The sequence below is a fragment of the Scyliorhinus torazame genome, chromosome 16, assembly GCF_047496885.1.
Source record: "Scyliorhinus torazame isolate Kashiwa2021f chromosome 16, sScyTor2.1, whole genome shotgun sequence".
Classification (NCBI taxonomy): Eukaryota; Metazoa; Chordata; class Chondrichthyes; order Carcharhiniformes; family Scyliorhinidae; genus Scyliorhinus; species Scyliorhinus torazame.
Window position 1 is genome coordinate 44,262,225 of NC_092722.1, and position 24,367 is coordinate 44,286,591.

The 24,367-nt window shown below is 48.2% G+C and overlaps 1 protein-coding gene across 1 annotated transcript in view; it reads right to left on the reverse strand.

Moving 5' to 3' along the window:
* The window catches only part of LOC140392781 (rho guanine nucleotide exchange factor 10-like protein), a 241,350-nt gene that overhangs the window by 195,052 nt on the left and 21,931 nt on the right, over positions 1-24,367 (reverse strand). The window contains 1 exon segment of the mRNA XM_072478416.1: positions 15,951-16,038. Coding sequence (XP_072334517.1) covers positions 15,951-16,005 — 55 coding nt within the window. The 5' untranslated portion in view covers positions 16,006-16,038.

Sequence of the window (24,367 nt, forward strand, 5' to 3'; positions counted from 1 at the left end):
CTAAATGAATACTTTGCATCAGTATTCACCAAAGAGAAGGAATTGGTAGATGTTGAGTCTGGAGAAGGGGGTGTAGATAGCCTGGGTCACATTGTCATCCAAAAAGACGAGGTGTTAGGTGTATTAAAAAATATTAAGGTAGATAAGTCCCCAGGGCCTGATGGGATCTACCCCAGAATACTGAAGGAGGCTGGAGAGGAAATTGCTGAGGCCTTGACAGAAATCTTTGGATCCTCGCTGTCTTCAGGGGATGTCCCGGAGGACTGGAGAATAGCCAATGTTGTTCCTCTGTTTAAGAAGGGTAGCAAGGATAATCCCGGGAACTACAGGCCGGTGAGCCTTACTTCAGTGGTAGGGAAATTACTGGAGAGAATTCTTCGAGACAGGATCTACTCCCATTTGGAAGCAAATGGACGTATTAGTGAGCGGCAGCACGGTTTTGTGAAGGGGAGGTCGTGTCTCACTAACTTGATAGAGTTTTTCGAGGAGGTCACTAAGATGATTGATGCAGGTAGGGCAGTAGATGTTGTCTATATGGACTTCAGTAAGGCCTTTGACAAGGTCCCTCATGGTAGACTAGTACAAAAGGTGAAGTCACACGGGATCAGGGGTGAACTGGCAAGGTGGATACAGAACTGGCTAGGCCATAGAAGGCAGAGGGTAGCAATGGAGGGATGCTTTTCTAATTGGAGGGCTGTGACCAGTGGTGTTCCACAGGGATCAGTGCTGGGACCTTTGCTCTTTGTAGTATATATAAATGATTTGGAGGAAAATGTAACTGGTCTGATTAGTAAGTTTGCAGACGACACAAAGGTTGGTGGAATTGCGGATAGCGATGAGGACTGTCTGAGGATACAGCAGGATTTAGATTGTCTGGAGACTTGGGCGGAGAGATGGCAGATGGAGTTTAATCCGGACAAATGTGAGGTAATGCATTTTGGAAGGGCTAATGCAGGTAGGGAATATACAGTGAATGGTAGAACCCTCAAGAGTATTGAAAGGCAAAGAGATCTAGGAGTACAGGTCCACAGGTCATTGAAAGGGGCAACACAGGTGGAGAAGGTAGTCAAGAAGGCATACGGCATGCTTGCCTTCATTGGCCGGGGCATTGAGTATAAGAATTGGCAAGTCATGTTGCAGCTGTATAGAACCTTAGTTAGGCCACACTTGGAGTATAGTGTTCAATTCTGGTCGCCACACTACCAGAAGGATGTGGAGGCTTTAGAGAGGGTGCAGAAGAGATTTACCAGAATGTTGCCTGGTATGGAGGGCATAAGCTATGAGGAGCGATTGAATAAACTCGGTTTGTTCTCACTGGAACGAAGGAGGTTGAGGGGCGACCTGATAGAGGTATACAAAATTATGAGGGGCATAGACAGAGTGGATAGTCAGAGGCTTTTCCCCAGGGTAGAGGGGTCAATTACTAGGTTTAAGGTGAGAGGGGCAAGGTTTAGAGTAGATGTACGAGGCAAGTTTTTTACGCAGAGGGTAGTGGGTGCCTGGAACTCACTACCGGAGGAGGTAGTGGAAGCAGGGACGATAGGGACATTTAAGGGGCATCTTGACAAATATATGAATAGGATGGGAATAGAAGGATACGGACCCAGGAAGTGTAGAAGATTGTAGTTTAGTCGGGCAGTATGGTCGGCACGGGCTTGGAGGGCCGAAGGGCCTGTTCCTGTGCTGTACATTTCTTTGTTCTTCTTTGTTCTTGACTGTGCCAGAGCATTCAAAGGACGAATGCTTTTCATTGAGGTAGACACACACTCAAAATGGCCTGAAGTCAGCAGAATGAAGACTATAGGCGGGATTCTCTGTTGCCAAACGGCGAATTCGTGATCGACGACCGGGTGGGGAATCGATTCCGACGCCGGAATAGGGGCCGGCGCCGGTTTGACCGCCGGTTTGCGATTCTTCGCCCCTCCAAGCCAGCGTCATCATACGCGCGCTGCACACAGTCTCAAGGACGTTGGCACCTCATCGGCTGGCCCGCCCATGATGTTCTGTCCCCGATGGGCCGAGTTCCCGACGGCGTGGGACACATCTGGTCTAAGCCGGCATGCCGGCTGTGGACTGTGTCCAGTGCTGCACCACTCAGCCGGGATCCATTCTGTTGGCCAGGGGGGCATCTGCTAAGGCTGAGGGGGACTGGTGGGGGGGTGGCCAGGGGGTGGGTTGTGGGTTCGCAGTTGGTGGGTTGGATTACACGCACGACCGGCGCTATATTGTATGGCGCGACCGGTGCAGATCGTCAGCCGTACGCATACCATTCTCCGCCCGTTTTCAGCGCGATCCATGGGTGTTTCACGCGGCGCCGGTGCTAGCCTCTCACCGGTAGAGGGGATCTCGCCGATTTTCCTGACGTGAACCTCCCGCGGATTCTCCGTTCGAGCCGGCACTTAGCCGCAGAAATGGAGAATCCCGCCCTGTGACCTTGGAGAGAACAATAGAAAGACTGGGTGAGATTTTTGCAAGTTTCAGTTACCCTGAACAACTTGTGATTGACAATGGGCCACAGTTCATTCCACAAGAATTCACATATTATTTAAAGGAGAACGGAATCCAACACATCTGATCTCCTTACCATCCTGCCACAAATGGGCTGGCTGAAAGTTTTGTGCAGACAATGAAGCACTCATTGAAGGTAACTCATGAGCAAGGATCATTGTCTAACCGACTAAGCCAATTCCCGATGACATACAGGGATACAACACATTCGACAACTCAAAGTTTTCCTGCATTACTCATGGTCAGACATCAGTTACGCACCGCGTTTGATTTGCCGAAGCCGCCTAAATCGAGAGAAGTTGTTGAGAGGAAACAGCAAAGTCAGGTTTTGCGACATGAGAACAGAACTAAACGCCGTGTTTTTCGGAAAGGTCAGGAGATATCGGCAAGGAACTATACCCCCAGTGAGAAGTGGATACCTGCCATCATCGTAGCACAGACAGGACCGTTCAAACTCGGGACGATATAATGTGGAGGAGACACGTTGATCAAGCTTTAGCAACTAGAATTAGTTTTCCAGAGACAGAGTCAACCGAGAGTCAACAATAAACTGTGTCATGTGAAGACCTAGACAATCCTGAGAGCCTGACAATATCAGAAACAAGTGTGGATGACGGTACCTCAGTTAAGGACACTTCAACACCGAGTCAACCTCCGAACACTACGTCGACTCCGGTTGAGACAACTACGGACAACGTCCAAACTAAACCAAAAACACCAGAGGTTACCAGTCAACACGATAAAGCAGACACCTGAGGTTCGTCAACAACCACACAGAAATCAACCTCCTCTGAAATCTCTAATTTATTGACTGTTGTGTTTATTAATTGTTCATACTGTAATTTTTTATTGCTAACATTATGTTGTGCTTCATTGCAGGAACCTCTAACATAAATGTTAGTTCCTAGTTTGTTCCTAGTTGGAGTTTTAACTTTGAGAGTCTGATCACGTGACGTATTGATGACATCATCGGCCGTTTGCGCGGACTAATGGGAAGTCTATCCTAACAGCCAGTAAACACCTTTCCAATAAAGCTCTTGTTTGTATGTACCTTTGTGGTCTACAAGCCTATCCTTTAAAAAATACCACAACATGATCTCTGATAACATGCAAATTTGAAGTATCTATCGAGTATTCCAGCTAGTTTGTCCTGAACGTCCCAGATAGCTTCCATTTCTGAAACTTTAACTCATTGTGAATCAAATCCAGCATCATAGCAACATCATAGTTTGAATATTAGTGAAAGGAGAGGCGTATTGCTGAAATTTTTCACCTTGACTCATCAGGACAAAGGCAAGAATGCCAAATTTCACACATGTCTCCTGCAGTATAAATTGCTGGGATCATTTGAATTTTGTCATTCTTTTATTTGTCCTGATGAGTGGAAAAACCTCAGCAACATGTCCCTCTTTTCAGCAACATTCAAGGTCATAATTTATATTGAACTAAAATCCTTTCTAGGTCAAATACGGTAAACAAATCTAAATTTTTCCAGGACCTTATCAAGCACCCGCCAAAAAGCTATTGAATGGAATGCTGCTGGGCCATACCTTTCTGAGCTATCCCACTCTGTGCTGTGTTAGCTGGGGTTGCTTGAGGGCAGCTGTAGGGTCACAACAATTGACCTCAGTGCCACATGGATAGCACTCAGTGCAGATTAACTCCCTGTGTTGGAACAGGCTTGGCTCACACACAAAGCATATTTGGAAAAAGTCTATGCAGGAAGGAGTCAGAAATTTCAGGCAAGAGGGGGAAAAGCGATTCATATATTTTTGTTCTTCCCCGTGTATGTCTGTCACTTAAATTATCAAAGCACTTTCCAGCTGAACTTTGAAAAATTGCAGAAAAATGTTTGCCGTCTTTTCCTGGTGTGCTACTGCAGCCATACTGACAAATGAGATTGTGTGTTACATCAGACATCAGTAGAGTCTAACCATGCTCCGACTGTATTCAGCTGAATTGGGCTACCCCGTGTCAAGATTCTAGATAAATAAAGAATCCCAGTGTTCTCTGGAACACAAGTAATGTTTTTTTTTTTTGCGTGAAACTATGTTGCATCCAAGGCCAATCCAATAGTTCCCATGACTTCATGCTGAGAAATGTATTGACCTATTGTTTACAGCAGATCTTCCCTGCAGGGCCAGATGTGATATTTATTGTCCCCATATAGTGATCATCTCCAAATTTATACTTCTTCTCCTGAAGCCACTGACTCATGTCCACCTACCCTCCTATAGCTCATCTAAGGAAACACCCTGAATGGGAAATCAAAGTCTGACGTTTGCATTATCAGTAATATTGATCGAGAGTAGTAGAAAATTGTTTTCTGCTCCTCATCGAAGGATGAGGGCAATAGTAGTGTACCTACTACTGTCCCAGCTAAGATCACCTAAGTACTGACCAGGCTTTGAAAGGGGAGGTTTCCTGAACTGTATGGCTTATTGCACACTGAGTAATGCATTTGTCAATAGAGACATTAAAGCAGCCATAACAATGACCTTCCCAATGGACGCTGCCTGTTTGTATTGTATGTTTGTCTGTTGTGATGAGAAGACAAAGACACTGGCGCAGGTTTTTCTGGAAAAGTAACAACGTTTGAACAATGCGTGGCATTATTTATGTGAAAATCAGCCAGTGACTAGAGGTGGTGAAGGAATACTCCCGGAATTGCAAATTGCCTCAAGTTGCTAAACGATTTGCACCACTCTGCCATTAACTTTGTGACAATGGCAGCAAAACCTTCATGGTATTTTCATTGTTGCTACATTTGTACATTAACTGCCCATTAGACCGGTCACAGAAAGTTGTCTAGTAATTAGTCAGCATCAGCACCTCGATAATTGTTTATGCTTGCCAATCTCTCTTCCCCAGAAAGTGAAAAAGTGTGGAGCCAGCGATAGTGGAGCAGGAGATAAAGGATGCGATTGGGAGGATGCAGTCGGGGAAGGTGGCAGGGCCAGATGGGTTTCCGGAGGAATATTATAAAAAGTTCAAGGACAATCTGGCACCCCTGATGGTGGGGATGTTTGAAGAGGCGATAGGGAAGGGGGTGTTGCCAGAAATTTTGGGGCTGGCGTCAATTTCCCTGTTGATAAAAAAAGATAAGGATCCAACGGAGTGTGGGTCGTATAGGCCCATATCGCTTCTGAATGTGGAACCAAAAGTATTGGCAAAGGTGCTGGCGGGTAGGCTGGAGGAGTGCCTCCCAAAGGTGATAGGTGAAGATCAGACGGGGTTCGTGAGAGGGAGGCAGCTCTTTTCAAACGTTAGATGGGTATTGAACGTTGTTCTGGCACCGGCAGAGGGGAAGGAAACAGAGGTGGTTGTGGCACTGGACGCTGAGAAGGCGTTTAACCGGGTAGAATGGGGGTACTTGATGGCAGTTCTGGAGCAGTTTGGGATTGGACCAAGATTTGTGAACTGAGTAAAGCTACTATATAAGGAGCCGAGGGCGAGTGTCCGCACAAACAACATCAGATCGAGATACTTCTTGATATGTTTGGTGCTCTGGATCTGTGGAACACATACAGACCACCAACACTTAAAATAGTGCAACACTATTTTATTAAGAAAGAAACTGTGGAACATACTTTCACTGTGGGTTAACACGAGGTTAGATTAAACTAAAGACCTGTGCCTGTCCGAACCAGTCTATGCACTCAGCACATGGTGAGGATCTGTGCTGTAAGCTGTAAGCTCTGTCCTTGTAGGAGGCTGCATCCCAAATGAGCAGGAACTCTGATGCCCCCTGTCTTTATAGCGAGTGTGCTCTAACTGGTGATTGGCTGCAGTGTTATGTGTGTTGATTGGTCTTGCTGTGTGCCCATCAGTGTGTGTGTATCTGCATCATGATATACTGGTGTATATTATGACACCTCTCTCAGGGACTAGGCAGGGATGTCCTATGTCTCCCCTGCTGTTTGCACTCGCAATTGAGCCGTTGGCCATCGCATTCAGAAGTTCGGGGTATGGAAAGGATAGAGCATAGGGTGTCCTTTTATGCCGATGACTTGCTGTTATACGTGTCGGAACCAAGTGCGTCGATAGGGGGAATATTGGAGCTGCTTCGAGTGTTTGGGTCTTTCTCGGGGTACAAACTAAATCTTGACAAGAGTGAGTATTTTGTGGTGTCTCGGCCAGGGGTGGGGGCAGGGGTTGGGGGGCCGCCATTCCGTAGGGCAGGGACTCACTTTAGGTACCTGGGGTGCAGGTTGCCCGGGAGTGTGGGGGGCTTCGCAGGTACAACATTTCTAGTTTGGTGGGGAGAGTGAAAGCTGATCTGGCAAGGTGGGATGGTCTCCCTCTGTCACTGGCGGGTCGGGTACAGGTGGTTAAAATGAATGTGTTGCCGTGATTTCTGTTTATTTTTCAATGCCTGCCGATTTACCTGCCAAAGGCTTTTTTCAGAGAGATTGAGGGAAGGATTACATCTTTCATATGGGGAGGGAAGGTGGCCAGAGTTAGAAAGGTGCTGCTACAGAGGGGAAGGCAGGCAGGGGGTTTGGGTCTTCCGAACCTGATGTGTTAATACTGGGTGGCGAACGTGGAGAAGGTGAGGAGCTGGGTCAGAGGGGTTGATTCCCAGTGGGTCATAATGGAGGAGAGTTTGTGCAGGGGGTCGGGATTGAAAGCTCTAGCAACAGCGCCGCTCTCGATGGCCCCGGAGAAATACTCAGGGAGTCCGGTAATAATAGCTTCATTGAGAATTTGGAGGCAGTTTTGCCAACAGTTTGGGGCAGTGTCAAGGGAAATGCCGATTCGGGGGAACCACAGATTTGAGCCAGGGAGGTGGGATGGAAATTTTCAGAAATGGGAGGAGAAGGGGATTAAGACACTAAAAGATTTGTTTCTTAGGGGTCGATTTGCAGGACTGAAGGAGCTGGAAGCGAAGTATGGGCTGGAGCAGGGGGAAATGTTTAGATACATGCAGGTTCGAGATTTTGCCAGAAAGGAGATACAGCCTTCACATTGCTGGAGGAGGTGCTGACGACGGGGGGACTGGAGAAGGGGGTAGTGTCAGCGGTTTATGGAGCTGTTTTGGAAGAGGAGAAGGCACCACCGAAGGGATCAAAGCAAAGTGGGAGGAAGAGTTGGGAGAGGATATGGAGGAGGGGTTCTGGTGTGAGGTGCTCCGTAGAGTGAATGCCTCCACCTCGTGCGCGAGGTTGGGGCTGATACAGCTGAAGGTGGTATACAGAGCACACCTCACGAGGGCGAGGATGAGCCGATTCTTTGAGGGAGTGGAAGATGTGTGCGAACGTTGCCGGGGGGGCGGGGGGGGGGGGGATCCTGATGGGTTGGAGAGCAGCCTCTCCACCCTGTGCCCTGGCGTGGCGGGGGGACTTGTTGGAATTCCTGACTCTTGAGAAGATTAAGTTTGAACTGAGGGGAAGGATGGAGGGGTTCTACAATTCATGGGCATTATTCATTATGCACTTTCAAGCACTTACATCAACTCTGCAGACAAGAACCTTAAAATTTAACATATGCATGAGCATGAACAAGGTGCCTCACTCCAAGAAAATCTAGGCCATATTTGCAGCCAATTTCGGTTTCCTCCCCAGTTAGATGGTAATTTGACTCAATTGTTGTGTTCTCGGCCAGTTAAGCCATACAGGCGGGGAAAACTTCCAAATCTGGACCAAAGTTAACTAAATTTGGCACAGCAGCAGTTAAAAGTGCTGCAGTTGACCTCAGCGCTTCAGGAGGAAAGAAAGAATCAGCCACAGTCTCTGTTTCTGCTTTCACTGAATGATATCCCATACTGGTACCCACGATCAGGCTTGGGTATAATGGCCCCCAACAATCCAGCAGCTTGTTGAAACCCAGGGTCCACATTCAAGAGTAGACAGTGGGGAGTGACACCTGCCTGTGGACCCAAATGCAAGCATGAGTCAGCATTCCTTCAGGAGCGGAGCCAAACATAAACTCACTCATTATTCGTACCACACACACTGACAGAAACTGGCCTGGAAAGGCATGGAAATTGCAGCAGTCTTGCATCAGACTTATAATGGAAGGTAAGTAGAACCCCACAGGATTTTAAAGCCACCATCTTTAATCCATTCAGAGTATACCTTTGGTATTGACCTTTTGTTTCAGGTGCTACGAATGTGCCCACAATTTGTTGTATTTGGCTAACAGTCATGGCCTTTCAAATAATTTATTGTGCACGTTTTTGAAACATTTGTGAGGCATGTAATGAAGAACTATATCAATGTAAGCCTTTTTCTGTTACTGTAAAATTGTAGCACCTGTGTGTCTGGTTCAGAGTGCCCACTGGTTGGCAGCAGTTACCAAAGATTTGATTGTGTCTCCATGTAGGGATAAGCTTCGATTTCTGTTGTGTCGGGAACGATTTCGTAACAAGTGCTGCAAAACACATCAAAGTTCTTGGAATGTCTCTGGCTGATGTGAAGTCCAGCTTTACCCCATGCCTTTCCAAATGTCATTCTTTCTGCTATTGACACTGCTGCTTCAGGAGCCAAACAGATGAATGCAATGCTAAGCTTTTGAGTACGGAGGCTGCAACTGGTTGAAATCTTTCCTCTTCGGGAAGATTAATAAGTGGCCAGCCGAGGCTCAGTGGCCGCACCACCTCCGCGCCAGGAGAATTTGGGATCCAGGTCCCACCCTAGAGACCTGAGCACAAAATCTAGTCAGGCACTGCAGTGCTGAGGGAGTGCTGCACTGTCAGAGGAGCCTTTTTTGGATGCGACATTAAACTGAGGTGCCATCTGCCTTCTCGGGGCACTGCTGACGAATGTGATATAAAATAGTTAGGTTAAATATATTAGTTACAGTAATGTAGATGTAGGCCGGTCTAATTCTAGGGAGTTCACAGACAAAGGATTTCAGAGAGCATGGCAAGGAAGGGGGGAGGGGTGTCTGGTAGAGGAGAAGAAAAGGGCGCTGGGTAACAAGAGGCCAGGGTAAGGAATGAGAAGTGAGCCAATTAGGATGTATGGCCAGGTCAGGAGGGGTATAGGATGACCTATGGGAATCGTTTATGTGAAACTTGATGCCATTTGAATGTATTTGTAGAGATTCCTTTGTCTCCAATAGCACTCGATTCTGAAGACCCAGGAGGCTGCTTGTGTTCTGGGTTTTGGTGAAGCGAGTCAGACTTGCAAGTCGGGTAAAAATAAATAATACTCTGCCTACAAATCCATCTCGAGTTTTATTGAGGCCAGACTGACGGGTAAAGAATTCAACATTTGTCACTGCGTCATAGGACTGCATGGAGCTTGCCCTGGAATTTTTGCCAATGTTTAGCTCACGACCAACACCGTTAAAACACTTTATCCAGTCATTTTCACTTTCAGGTTTGTGAAACTCTGCCACCGGCAAGTTGCCTGCCATGTTTCCGACATTGTAGCAATGATTACACTTCTCGCCCTGCTTCATTGGCTGTGGAGTGCTTTGTGGTGTCCTGAGATGCTGAACGATACTTGGGGGGGGGATTCTTTGGCTCTGTTCACGCATGCACAAATCACGTTATGGACGGAGACTCTGAGATGGCCACAACATGATTTGCACTGAGGCGAACTCATTTTGAGATTCTCCCCTGACTGGCGACGATATCTGGTTCACGCCCAGGGAGGGCGTGGATCAGATTAGCATATTTAAATCTTCAATTAAATATACAAGATCTGGTTTAAGCCGGATTCACCAGGCTCTTGGAATTCACCGACCCGCCAGCCCAACGTGAGGGCCGCGGGAATCACTTCTGGCCCCTAAAAACGAAGGCCGGACGTGATGACATCAGGGGGCTCAGAGTCCATTGTAGCCCATGCGTGGTCAGGGGCCTGGCTGGGCAGTACCCCCTGCCACCTAGCAGTGTCAACCTGATGGGAGGGGAGTTTGGAGCATTACTTAGAGATGGGGTGCCACCGATCTCCGAGGAGCCGGCCTTGCCGGCGTCTTTGGGTCCCGTACATCTCTTTCACAGCGCAAATCACCCCAACCTCCAAATAAGTGTCTAAGTGTGGCTGGATTGTGTTCAGAATCGTGCTAAACCGCCTGGCGGGAGTTGCGCCATGTTTTCCGCCAGAGACCATACTTTACAATTTTGGGGAGAATTGTGTCCACTAGATAAGTACAAACTCACCTTTCCCTGCAGGGTGAAGCTGCAAACCCTGAATTACAAGTGTAACATAGTGGATAGAAATTCCACAGACAACCATAATTGGGCAAGAACAGAGTGCAGTGGGACCTCTGCCCGACTGTTCATACAAATCCCTTTCTGTTTTCAGAGCACATACTTTCCATCGCGTAAATGGGGAGCTGCAAGCTTGGCAGGTGCATTGTCACAATTTAGCAGCATTGCTCAATATGAGGAGAGCCACAAAGATAAATCTACCCAGGAAAGCTTTCCGTTTTGAAGTAGATGGACCAAGAATGCATGCACTATTTTCTCTCAATGTTACATCTGCTTCAGACAAAACTTGCAGGTTTCCAAATGTGTCACGTTACCAGGTTTTTGACTGTTTTCCATGAAAGGGTTCCGGTCTAGTTTGTATTAAAACAATATTTAAACCTTTAGATAAACCAAGTGCTAGGGATGTGAATTAGATCCACATGAACCAAACTGGTGAAGTGCTGTTTGCCAAGAGTCAATTTCGTTTGAGACAAGATGCATTCATTTAGACATTCTAGTGAATATTTGAACCCAATGGGCTGAATTTTCACCTAGGCCTTGGGGAAACCCAACCTATGCACTTTCATAACTCGCAAAATTCAAACAACCTTGCAAGGGATTTCTGGGGCTGGATTCGCCGATTCTGAGGCTATGTCCTCACGCCCGCATGGGAACGTTGGCGTTTTACGCCCGGAAATTCAGCGCAAAACGGTCACCGATACACTGTTTGGCTGGGGGCTAGCATGCCGGCAGCGTAGAGCACCCGGCTCTAGCTGCCGATACGGCCCGGAGAATTACTGGATCCATTGCCGCTCATGTGAACGGCGGCGGCCTGCAGCGGCTGTGTCGTGCAAAATGGCACTGGCCACGCGCGGACCCGGCCTGCAAAATAGTGCCCCCCTTTGGCCAGCTCGCGAGCCCTGGAACACTCCCCAACAGTGTCCCCAGCCCCTGACAAAGTCCCCCTGCCCACAGATCAGCCCTCCCCGACTGTGGAGGTGCTGGACTGAGTCTGCAGCCACCAAGTCGAGTTCCCGACGGATGATAGCACGTGCGACCGATGATGTCGGGGACTCGGCCGGTCGGGAGCGGAGCATCGGGGGCAGTGCCTCAGGGAATGTCCTGAGGCCGTCGATACGGCGCGCGGCATATGGGGCGGAGGAGGCGGTGCATCGCGAAAGCGGCGCCACCCCCGATTTCCTCGGAAATGGGTATTCTCCGGCCGATCGCCGAATGTGATTTTGGCGTTGCTGACCAGAGAATCCTGTCCTCAGTCTTTTCACTTGGATCGGGTTCACAGTCCATTCTGTGAGCTGTGACAAAGTGCATAAGGAGTGTGGGAGCAAAGGCAGGGGCACTAGAAGACCCTTCCCATAGAACATACAGTGCAGAAGAAGGCCATTCAGCCCATCGAGTCTGCACCGACCCACTGCGCGAAAGCGGCGCCACCCCCGATTTCCTCGGAAATGGGTATTCTCCGGCCGATCGCCGAATGTGATTTTGGCGTTGCTGACCAGAGAATCCTGTCCTCAGTCTTTTCACTTGGATCGGGTTCACAGTCCATTCTGTGAGCTGTGACAAAGTGCATAAGGAGTGTGGGAGCAAAGGCAGGGGCACTAGAAGACCCTTCCCATAGAACATACAGTGCAGAAGAAGGCCATTCAGCCCATCGAGTCTGCACCGACCCACTTAAGCCCTGACTTCTACCCTAGCCCCGTAATCCAATAACCCCTCCTAACCTTTTTTTTTGGTCACTAAGGGCAATTTATCATGGCCAATCCACCTAACCTGCACCTCTTTGGACTGTGGGAGGAAACCGGAGCACCCAGAGGAAACCCACATAGACACGGGGAGAATGTGCAGACTCCGCACAGACAGTGACCCAGCGAGGAATCGAACCTGGGACCCTGGTGCTGTGAAGCCACAGTGCTATCCACTTGTGCTACCGTGCTTCCCCGTTGAACAACACAGTACCCCAGATTCCAACATAATTTAAAGGCCTCTTAAGGCAGCACGATGGCACAGTGGGTTAGCCCTGCAGCCTCACGGCGCCGAGGTCCCAGGTTTGATCCCGGCTCTGGGACACTGTCCGTGTGGAGTTTGCACATTCTCCCCGTGTTTGCGTCGGTTTCGCCCCCACAACGCAAAGATGTGCAGGGTAGGTGGATTGGCGCTAAATTGCCCCTTAATTGGGAAAAATGAATTGGGTACTCTAAAAAAATATATATTTTTTAAAAAGGCCTCTTAAACCTCACCCCCTCCGCCCATGCCAACTCACATTCCCTGATTTCACCATATTACATGCACTAAGCTATCTGTTCTCCTTCACAATCCCCAAGCAACCCCCTGCCCCCACTCATTTCCCATACCACCATTATGCTCCCAATGCCACCTCACATTCCCCAAGTCCTCATTTATCCTCCATTACCACTTGCACAGTGTGCACTGTGTACACGTCTCAGGAGCCATACAATTGCAAAGGGAATTATTTAAAATCCTTGGAAATCTATTAAACCTCTAAAATTCCAAGAAAAACCTGAATTCAAGCTCGCTACTAGACTAAAACAAAACAAGGGGCAAAAAGCAGTGTAATCTTTTCAGGCGTGTTAGGTTTGTAAAGAAACAAGAAACCACATAAAAGACATATGGCAGAATTCTCCGTTTCTGAGATTAAGTGTTGACACCGCCGCACGATCCATGGACTTCCACGACAGCAAAGCTGGTGCCGCACCTGGACCGATTCAGCAACCGTAGAGGGGCTATCACCGGCGCCAAGGGGAACACAATCGATTCCAATGAAAAATGGTGCGGGATCCGGCAGGTCCATGATTGACACTCGGGAGTCTGACAAGCTGCAGCCGCATGTACACATTATACTCCCCACACACACCTGTTCGTGGCCAACGAACAAACAAATAAACAATCAAGCAGCCAAGGGCCGGGGAAAGTAGCCAAGACATGAGAAAAGAGGAGGGAGGGAGGACCTGCGGTGGTGGTGGTGTTGGGGGGGGGGGGGGGGGGGCTGTGCAAGATGGGTAGCCAAACACAACAGAAAAGGGGAGCTACAGAAAGGGAGAGGGGGGGAAGCGGGGCGGGGGGGGGGGGGGGGGGGAGGGAGGATAGGGAAGAAGGAAGGCTAGGGGGCAAAGAAAAATAGATGGGAGCCAGAGGGGAGGAAAGACAAGGGAACACAAACTGGAAGGAGAGCACGGAAAACAACAATGAACACAGCAGGGCAAACACACAACAGCGAAAACCGACCGGGAAAGTGAGCAACAGCAGCGTCCCGCCCAAGCAACCCCCCGCCACCGCAACCAGTTTTGTTTTGTTTGTGCTGTAGGTATTTTCTTTAAAAAACCAGAAGAAAAGAATGTATAATGTTATTATCTCTCCGTTGCTTCGATCTATGTGTATACACTTCCCCCGTTTTTACTTTCCCAACCCTTATTTTCTTTTATTTATGTGTTTTGTATTTACGCAGTGTTTTTGTTATCTCTTTTTGGTTTCTCTTTGTGTACACCTGTAAATATACCAAATATACCATGTGCAAAAAAAACAATAAAAAGCATTTATTTTTAAATACTCCCCACACACTCATCCCAGCCAACAAGGTGGCACTGGTTGCATTGGAGCACGCCGGTCCCGCTGATGGGTCGGCTGGGGCCAAAGAGCACTTAGGGGTTGCCCTGGGGGGACACCCATAAGACCTATGGCCCTAAGTTCACAATGGGCAGTCAGCAACGTACACAGCCTCATGGCTGCCTTGCAGGCCGGGGCAATGGTGCTCCGTACCTGTCCACCCTGACCCCACAGCCCACTTCCTGGCCACCCCCCTCTACTCCCTACGGCCTGGCAGAAACACCCCCCACCCCGGCCAGCGGCACGACTATCAGCAAACTATGGCGATGTTGGAATTTTCAGTACCCCTTCTCTCTTCCTCAGCAGCCATGGCGCCTGTTTCACGATTTTTAAAAGCACAAGTGAGCCTCGCTGTTGGGAATTCGCCCCAGTGGAGGTGGAGCATCGCGGAGCCCTGGAGAATACCAGATCAGGCCTGCTAATGATATGCAAATGGGATTTACTGTACTTGCGTTCTGGAACGCATTGACGCCACTGTCAAGGCACCAGAGAATTGTGATTTGGCGTGAAATCGGCGCCTGCCATGATTTCGACGTTAGAACTGATTCTCCGCCCAATCGCGTTTCCTGATTCCGGTGTCAGCTGATGGAAAATCTTGCCCATATTCTGCTGTTATAGGCTTGTAAAAATTTCAAATTCTTTGTTCACTGAGACCATCTGTTGAGATGATGCTTTTGAAACACAGCCAAGCATTCAAAATGGTACAGCTATAAATTTTTTTGTAAATTTAGAGTACCCAATTAATTTTTTCCAATTAAGGGGCAATTTAGCAAGGCTAATCCACCTACCCTGCACATCTTTGGGTCGTGGGGATGAAACCCACGCAAACACGGGAGAATAGGCAAACTCCACACGGACAGTTACCCAGAGCTGGGATCGAACCTGGGACCTCGGCGCTGTGAGGCAGGAGTGCTAACCACTGTGCCACCATGCTGCCCTATGATACAGCTATCATAACAAATGCTTCTAGCTCCACTGACAGAACAGATATCCATTTCCACTTTGAATCAGAATGGCTCTGAATCGATGAAAGGAAAATAGATGCAGACCATTTGTTCTACTTTCAGAAGTAGGGCTTTTTTGAAACCAGTCAGATTCAATCAAATCAGAGCATAAAAATGTGGAAGCAGAGGATTATTTTATTCCTTTATTACATTGTAGTATTTTCTCCATTGGAAAGTACTGTAATGCATGTAAACAATTATACAATTGATGCCTATAACGAATCATTGCGTGAAAACACATCTATATTAAATACAACACCTAATAGTTAAGTTTGAAAGTGTGAAAATATTTTACACTTAACTTTCAGAATGTTCCCCACGCACCCCACTCCACCTAGTGAAATTTCTATCCTTACATTTTACACATTTAAAAGGGAACATTGAGTGGCAGCTTTGAGGAGGAAAAGCGAACATATGGAAGAACTGCTTGGTTGTGACCCCAATAAAATGGTGGCTCTTAAACACCTCCAAGGTTGCTGTATCCTGCCATCAGAGACAGGCAGACAAATCTCTTTATAATAGTGTATGCTGGGTCGCAGTATAAATGGGGAACAGGTCTATAACATATCTCTAAGCACGGTTCTACCCATGCTGTACTATAACAATAATCCTCAATTGCATATCAGAATTGATGGGAACATCAGTTAGCAATATCCTACCTTCTGGTTGGATAGGAGGGGAATCGGAGGAAGCCATTCCACAATACACCGCCATCCGTCACATCAGCAAAAAGACCCCCGGCCCTTCCTGTTGCAGGAAACATGAGTTTTAATTGAAGCCATGGGATTATCATTTCACAATATGTTTAAGTGACAAGCTGTAGCTTGTGGAGAGGCGTGAAAAGCATCATATGCAGCACACTCCCACGGTACAAAGCAGCAGTAGTGTCGGTGAAATCTGTCACCTTTAAAGATACGATAGGTAGCAATAATGGGCAAGCCTCGCATTAAAGGATATTCTTCATTTATTGATAACAGTGCTGACTTGGCATCGGAGTATGGTTCCACAGTCCCTAATTAGCCCATCTGTACCTAGCCAACACTGACCATCTAGATAGTGAATGTCGGTAAGCAATCCTACCACACAGCACGTCACCGCAAAGCCTTATCCAATATTGGCATTCCAACATAAAACATATTGTAACAGCAGCAAGCTGGTAATTGATGTCAACTTTCAAACCAGTTCGGGACTTCCGGTGACGGCAGGCGGGAGGCGACCGCACAATGGAGAGCCCCCGCTCAGGAACGGCATTTTCGGGGCTTTAAGCCCGGTCCCAGGGTCTGCGGAGGCGGCAGAAGGGAGAAGGCACGGAGGAGGCACTGAGAAGACACAGGAGGAAAAAAAGAACAAAGAAAAATGTCGAGGGTGAGCAGAAAAACGGCCGGGAAAAAACCCAGCTGGAGGTCCGTCGGGGAGTGGAAAGGTCACCGCGGGGTCACCAGGAAAAATGGAGGCTGGAGCACCAGGGAAGGCCGCACTGCTTACAGCTGAAGAAATAACCAAGGTGATGGCTGCGGAATTTGAAAAGACGTTGGCGCAGATTGCGAAATGCATGGAAACGGGGAGGAAGGAGATGAGGGAGGCTTTGAGTGTGCTGGTGGAGGAGGCGGTTTCCCCGGTGAGGACAGAGGTGCGAGAGCAGTGGCGGAGGTGGGAGAGCAAGGGGAGGCGCTGAAGGAAGTGGAGGAGACGTTATTGCAGCACGGTGATCAATTTACCTCGATGGGGAAAGAGATGCGGAAGGTGATGGACACGAACAAGAATCTGCGAGGAAAAATGGAAGACCTGGAAAACAGATCCAGGCGACAGAATTTGAGGATTGTGGGGCTGCCCGAAGGAGTTGAAGGACCGAAGCCGACTGAGTATTTCGCTGCGATGCTGGCAAAACTACTGGGGGAGGGGGAGGACCCCTCCCGATATGAATTGGATCGGGCTCATCGGTCGTGGAGGCCTATACCAAAGGCGAGTGAGCCGCCAAGGGCAGTGGCTCCGTAAGTGCTTCCGTAAGTACAGGGTGAAGGAGAAGGTCCTGAGCTGGGCCAAGCAGAAGCGGGTGGTGCAGTGGGCTGGAGCTGGTATACGTGTATACCAGGACTTTACGGTGGAGCTGGCGAGGAGGCGGGCTGCCTTCAACCCGGTGAAGAGGGCACTGTACATTAGCAAGGTGCGGTGCGGCATTGTATATCCAGCGAAGCTGAGGGTGACTTACAAGCTATGGGACTTTTATTTTGGAATGGCGGAAGCAGCGGAGGAGTTTGCAAAAGCAGAAGGACTGTGGCAGAACTGACAAACTGAGGAATGGCCATGTGCCGATGTAACCTCATGACTGTATTTTCTTCTTTTTTGTATCACTGCGCGCGGGTGTAGAGACTAAAGGAGCCAATGTGGTATATATTTGGATGAGGGACAAGCTGTGTAAGATTAAGGGTGACTACGGGTAATCCCTGATTTACTATTTTTGTCATTTGTTTATGTAAACATGCGGGTTGAGGTTTGGGGGTTGGTGGGTAGATGGGATCGTTGTTGTTATTATGGGGACTGATATATCTTGCTGATTATTGTTTATTGTTGATGGATGTAAATGTGGGAGAAAATGTGAAAATTGAAGAGAATTTAAAAAAAAAAACATTTTTTAAACTTTCAAACCAGTTCAACATTAGTCAGCAGTGGAAACCTTGCATACTTACTTCCTTCTGCTCCCACCCTCCCTGGCTCCACATTTACTGTACCTTATTCAGCGACGTTTACTAACCAAAGTATTACAAAGCAGATTTCCCCTCGTTTTCTTCTCTTCTTTGCTGAAGGCACTGACTATTTGTCGGTAAATCAGAGGCAAAAGCCTTCCTATATCAGAATGGATGACTTCTCTGCAGTATTGCGTTGGTCACTCAATCCCAACAGGAAAGTGCTTCAGCTGAGCAATGATTAGGTACATCACCTTCCCCACCTCTTCAGTTTCAGGTCAATTATCTTTCCTCTCATTGACAATCTATCCAAGATCAGCAGAAATAACCTCTTCTAACAGCGGTATCAGTCAAACATTTGTATTTGAACTCAGGCCAATGGCACAGATATCTTCTTTAAAGTAAATTTAGAAAAGACAAACACCTCAATTGCCAACCAGTCTGTTTGGAATAGCTTTCACCATTTGGCACCAAGACCCACTCCAGTCAGATATATTGAAATCACGTTTCCAACAGTAATGAAGCTGGGATTTGAAATTTTGTTGTACCTCAAGAGCGATCTCGCACTTTTGTCCCCAATGGACGGCTACTCAATGGGAACGCCACTGAGGTTAGGAGGCCTGAACAAATTTCTGGATTCAGGCCTCCTTTGATTTTTGCCAGTAAACAATGGGTGAGAAGGCCAGTGTTGGAGGCAGCGAGACGTGGTGTGACCTGGCTCTACGAGGGGGGGGCAAGGATCTCTTTCTTTCAAGACTTCTCGGCGACGACATAGCAGAGGTGCAAAGGCTTCAGTAAGTGAAAAAGCGACTCAAGGTTGTCGAGGTAAATTCTACCCTGCTTTATGCTGTGACACTGAGGGCAGTATTCCACAGTTTTGTGAAGACATTTGATAATCCGGCAAAGGCCTTGGCCTAAGCGAGCTCTATGGAAGGCAATATCTTGGAGAAACATTTTCCAGCTCATTGTAAAATCCGCACTCTATCCCTGTTATAATGCTTCTTGTCTGATCGTATGGTTTATTTATCGTATTAGTAGGAATTTGTTACCAGTTGAGTACTACATTGAATATTTCGCCCCTAAAAATCTCAGGGAGTTCTATTTATTTTAAATGGAAAACACACTTCAGGTACTCCTTCTAGTTAAGGGGTGCACTATGTTGGTGGTATGGTAACGGGGTTGTGTGCTAGTTATCTGTCTCTTCTTCCTATCTGCACTTTATGATGGTCATCTATGCTTTAAGGTGTTCTTGTTTTAATCATGATAAATGTGATATTCATGGAGTTCAGTGGTGGTGGCCACATTGAAGATATGGAGGCAATTTTGGCTGCACTTTAAGTTAGGGACGGGGTCGATGCGGATGTCAATCCAAGAGAATCATGGGTTTGAGCCAGCGAGGATGGATGCTAGGTTTTGGGGATGGGAGGAGCAGGGTGTGATGGAAATGAAGGACATATTCCTAGAATAGTGGTTTGTGAATTTGAAAAAATTGGGGGAGAAGTTTGGAATTCCGTGGGTGGGGGGGGTTCTGGTACATGCAGGTGCGGGATTTCATGAAAACGTTTTCCACGGCTTTTCCGGTGGCACCACTCTCCTCGTTGTTAGAGGGGGTGCTGTCGGTGATCGGGCTCGGGTGGGTGGGGGGGCATCGGCTTGCCGATCTACGGGAGGGTTTTGGAGGAGGGTATGGCATCGTTGGAGGGGGTTAAGGCCAAGTAGGAGGAGGAGCTGAGGATGGCGCTGGAGGAGGGGTTGAGGTGTGAGCTGCTGCGGCGAGTGAATGCCTCAACCTCGTGCGCGAGGCTGCTGTTGATACAGTTAAAGGTGGTACATAAAGCAAACCTGATGAAGTTGAGGATGAACCGATTGTTTGAAGGGGTGACGGCGCGGGAGGGGACAACCAAATACGTATGTTCTGGTCCTGCCCAAAGTTGGGGAAATTTGGAGGTCGTTCGTCAGTACCATGTTGGCGGTCTTGCACGTGGGTTTGGAGCCCCGTCCCCTTGGGGGCTAGACTTTCCGGAGCTGCAGACAGGAGCGGGAGAAGTTGTTTTAGCCTTTGCCTGGCTGATTGCTCACAGGTGGGTCCTATTGGGGTGGAGGTCAGTTTTTCCACCCTGTGCCTCAGTATGACTGGAGGATCTGATGGGGTATTTACCTTTGGAGATGGTCAAATTTGTGGAGAAGGCATGTTTCAGTGCACCCCAAACGTGGCACATAAGCCTTGTCCTATGTTTTTTTCTGGCTGGTTGAGCAATGGCGGTAGCTACATTAAAAATTTGCTCCTTGAATGTATGGGGAATACATCATCCTCTTGTAAGGATCCTCCTTTTAGTCTCTGTTTGTGCCTCGTTTTTTCCTTTTAATTTCTGTTGATCTTTGTGCGGTGCAATTTTGGTCCATGACAGATTAATGGGTTTAAGGACAAGCAGCTTCCCTTTAATATAAAAATAGGAAACCCCAGCAGGGTATGCTGTTTGGTCCGACATCAGTGATGACCCATCTTTATGGACTTGGCTGGCGGCCAATCAGCTGTTTTAAATTGCCGGGTCTTTGCTAAAATTCAATGCTGACTGTTGCTGACCATTCTGGAATGTTCTGCAGAGCTAGAAAGGTTTGAGCTTGGTTTCAGTTTTAAAAATCCAGCAGCAATTCAACACATATGCTGGAGTTTTCTCCAGGAAAATGATTCCAGCCAGCTTGTCGTCTCGATCCAGCCTGTGAGTGTTTAATTCCTGAAGGCAGAGCTGGAGGGAACTCTTTGGGCGGGATCCTCCGACCCGGCGCGGGGTCGGAGAATCCCCGGGGCCGGCGTGAATCCCGCCCCACCACTCCGACGCCAGCTGCCGTATTCTCCGGCGCCAGTTTTCGGGCGGGGGCGGGATTTCAGCCGCGCCGGTCAGGGGCCGTTGGCAGCAGCCCCCCACCCGGCAATTCTCCAGGCCCCGATGGGCAGAGCGGCCGCCCGTTTTCGGCCAGTCCCTCCGGCGTGAAATGAACATGGTCCCACAGGTGGGACCTGCCTGGTAGGCCGGTTGGTGTGGTCCTCGGGGGGGCATGGGGGGATCCGGCCCCGGGGGTGGCCCCCACGGTGGCCTGGCCCGCGATCGGGGCCCACCGATCTGCAGGCGAGCCTGTGCCGTGGGGGTACTCCTTCCGCGCCAGCCTCTGTAGGGCTCCACCATGGCTGGCGCGGAGAAGAAACCCCCTGTGCATACGCAAGAGCACGCTGGCGGTTCTGCGCATCTGCAAGAACACGCCGGCGGCTCTGCGCATGCGCGGGACCGCACCGGCCCTTCGCCGCCAGTTGGCGCGGCGCCAACCCCTCCTGCGCCGACCTAACCCCCGGAAGTGCGGGGATTCCGCAACTTCTGGGTGGCTCGACGCCGGAGTGGTTCACGCCGTTCTTGGCGCCGGCATCAGGCCATCCCGCAGATTGCGGGAGAATCCCGCTCATTCCCTGAAATGTTAACAGACCTCTCTAAAATCTCGTGGAAGCTGCTTCTCTGATGCTCTGCTTTCCTCAGCAAAGCTAGGGGACATTGTGGTGAATCTGGAAACCAGTTAAGGTTAAACCACAGTCTTATGAATAAAACTGACCTGAGGCTGTTCTTTTGGGTGAAGACCCAGGGTAATAAAATGTAAAATGACTCCCCCAGAGGAAATCCTATAGCCATGGTAATTTTGATTGAATGCTCCTGCCAGAAGATCCTCTTTAGCACTCCAACCGGTGGTTTCAATGACTCTGTATCCTGGGAGGACAGCCTGCTGCAGAGACCTCACAGAAAGGACATTCATCTCTCTCTTTTCATCTTAATCCCTATTATTTTACCCCTTTCCCTCCCTCTGCGTGCGCCTTGCCTGTGTTTGGGTAGAGGGTGGGACGGTAAAAAGGGGGAGTAATAGATTAGCTGGCCGTTATACTGTTATATTTATTGCATGTTTCAACTGTATTTCTTTTTTTTTTAATTTAGAGTACCCAATTAATTGTTTCCAATTAAGGGGCAATTTCGCGTGGCCAATCCACCTACCCTGCACATCTTTGGGTTGTGGGGCGAAACCCACCAGACACGGGGAGAATGTGCAAACTCCACAAAGACAGTGACCCAGAGCCAGGATCGAACCTGGGACCTCGGTGCCGTGAGGCAGCAATGCTAACCACTGCGCCACCGTGTTGCCCTTCAACTCTATTTCTGTTATAAATAAACAGTTGTTGTGTTTAACTGACAAATCTGCTGTCTGCAAGTCATTGGAGCAGTCAAGGGCTGAAGATTTCAGAAATTATGTACAAATTATTGGTTAATTCAATGTGTTGGAAATCTGGAGCCTGTGGAGCTGGAATTGACTGCATACTCGCCCAGGGTGTCATAACACCTTTAGGAGAAAAAAGATTGTCTTTCCATTAAAAGGAGAAAGTTGACATAGCTTTATTGCAGGAAACTCATTTGGATGTCAAGGAACTCTTAATGTTGAGGCAGACTGGGTGGGGCAGGTTTTTATTTTCCTCGTTCTCAACCAGTAGTCGTGGCGAGCAATATTAGTCAAGAAAAATGTTCCTTTCAAACTAAAGAACCTTGTGAAGGATAGGGGGTGGGGGGGGGGGTTATGTAATGGTCAGACGCCTTTTATATGGGGAATCTGCCTCGATAATTAAGGTGAATAGTCCTCCAAATCATTCCCCTGATTTTGTTACTAAAATCTTCAAAGACGTTGCTGACCTGACATCAGCTAATTCTTTTATAGAGTCATATTGTCACCTATACCCCTGATGGACAAACTTCCAGCATGCAAGGGTGCTAGCGTCGGTTTTCCAGGAGGCGGGATACCTGGATGTGTGGAGAACTCTTCATCCTCGGGGTAAGGAATTCACTTTGTTTTCTGCTCCACATCAATGTCATCATAGAATTGACTATTTTTAATGCCAAGATAAATGTGGCACAGTGGTTAGCACTGCTGCAGTGGTGCAATGGTTAGCACTGCTGTCTCACGGCGCCGAAGGACCCGGGGTCGATCCAGGCCCTGGGTCACTGTCTGTGTGAGGTTTGCCTATTCACCCCATGTCTACATGAGTCTCACCCCCCAATACCCAAAGATGTTCAGAGTAGGTGGATTGGCCCTGTTAAATTGTCCCTTAGTGTCCATAGATGTGCAGGTTAGGTGGACTAGCCATGATCAATGTGCATGTTTACAGGGATAGGGGAGGGTCGTGGGCCTAGGTCGAGTGCTCTTTCGAAGGGTCGGTGCAGATTCGTTGGGCCAAATGGCCTCCTTCTGCACTGTAGGGATTCTATGAATCCTGCACTTAAAAAGGATACATGATATCCTAACCTTTGGGTCACAGAAATACATCCTTTCCTCCTGGATCAGTGATAAGTATCCCTCAATTCAGAATTGACATTGAATTATAATCAAATGTATCCCGATGAAATTCCTAGCTTGCATTCTCCACTCCAAATCGGATCCATTCTGGAAAGTATGGAACTCCTATCTCAAGTCTATAGGTTCTGCTATGTCTGACTTGACCCTACAAGGATTTACATAAGTTATATTGCACCGTTTTGAATTTGCTGTATATGAAGCTGTGCATTAATTTGCCATGTTTGTACGGCTTTATCCTCGTCTCCCCTATTCTCTCGATAAACTGATGGGGGGTGGGGGGGTTTATTGTATAGTTGGAGGCACTAAGTCTCTGTGTTGGCATACGCCTGTCTTTTTCTGTATTCATGTACGCAGAAGCATTTAAAATGCACTGTGCCAGTTTTTTGAGGGTTTGTTACATTATTCTGGTCGCCACATTACCAAAAGCATGTGGATGCTTTGGAGAAGGTGCAGAGGAAGGAGGTTCACCAGGATGTTGCCTGGTATGGAGGGCGCTAGCTATGAAGAGAGGTTGAGTAGATTAGGATTATTTTCATTAGAAAGACGGAGGTTGAAGGGGGACGTCATTGAGGTCTACAAAATCATGAGAGGTATTGACAGGGTGGATAGCAAGAAGCTTTTTCCCAGAGTGGGGGACTCAATTACTGGGGGACTCAATTACTAGGGGTCACGAGTTCAAGGTGAGAGGGGAAAAGTTTAAGGGAGCTATGCGTGGAAAGTTCTTTACGCAGAGGGTGGTGGGTGCCTGGAACGCATTGCCATCGGAGGTGGTAGAGGCAGGCACGATAGCGTCATTTAAGATCTAGACAGATACATGAATGGGCAGGGAGCAGAGGGATACAAATCCTTAGAAAATAGGCGCCAGTTTTAGATAGTGGATCTGGATCGGCGGAGGCTTGGAGGGCCGAAGGACCTTTTCCTGTGCTGTAATTTTTCTTTGTTCCTTGTTCTTATTTGTAAAAATGAAAAAACTTTAATAAAAATATAGATTTTTTAAAAATCAACTTCTGCTT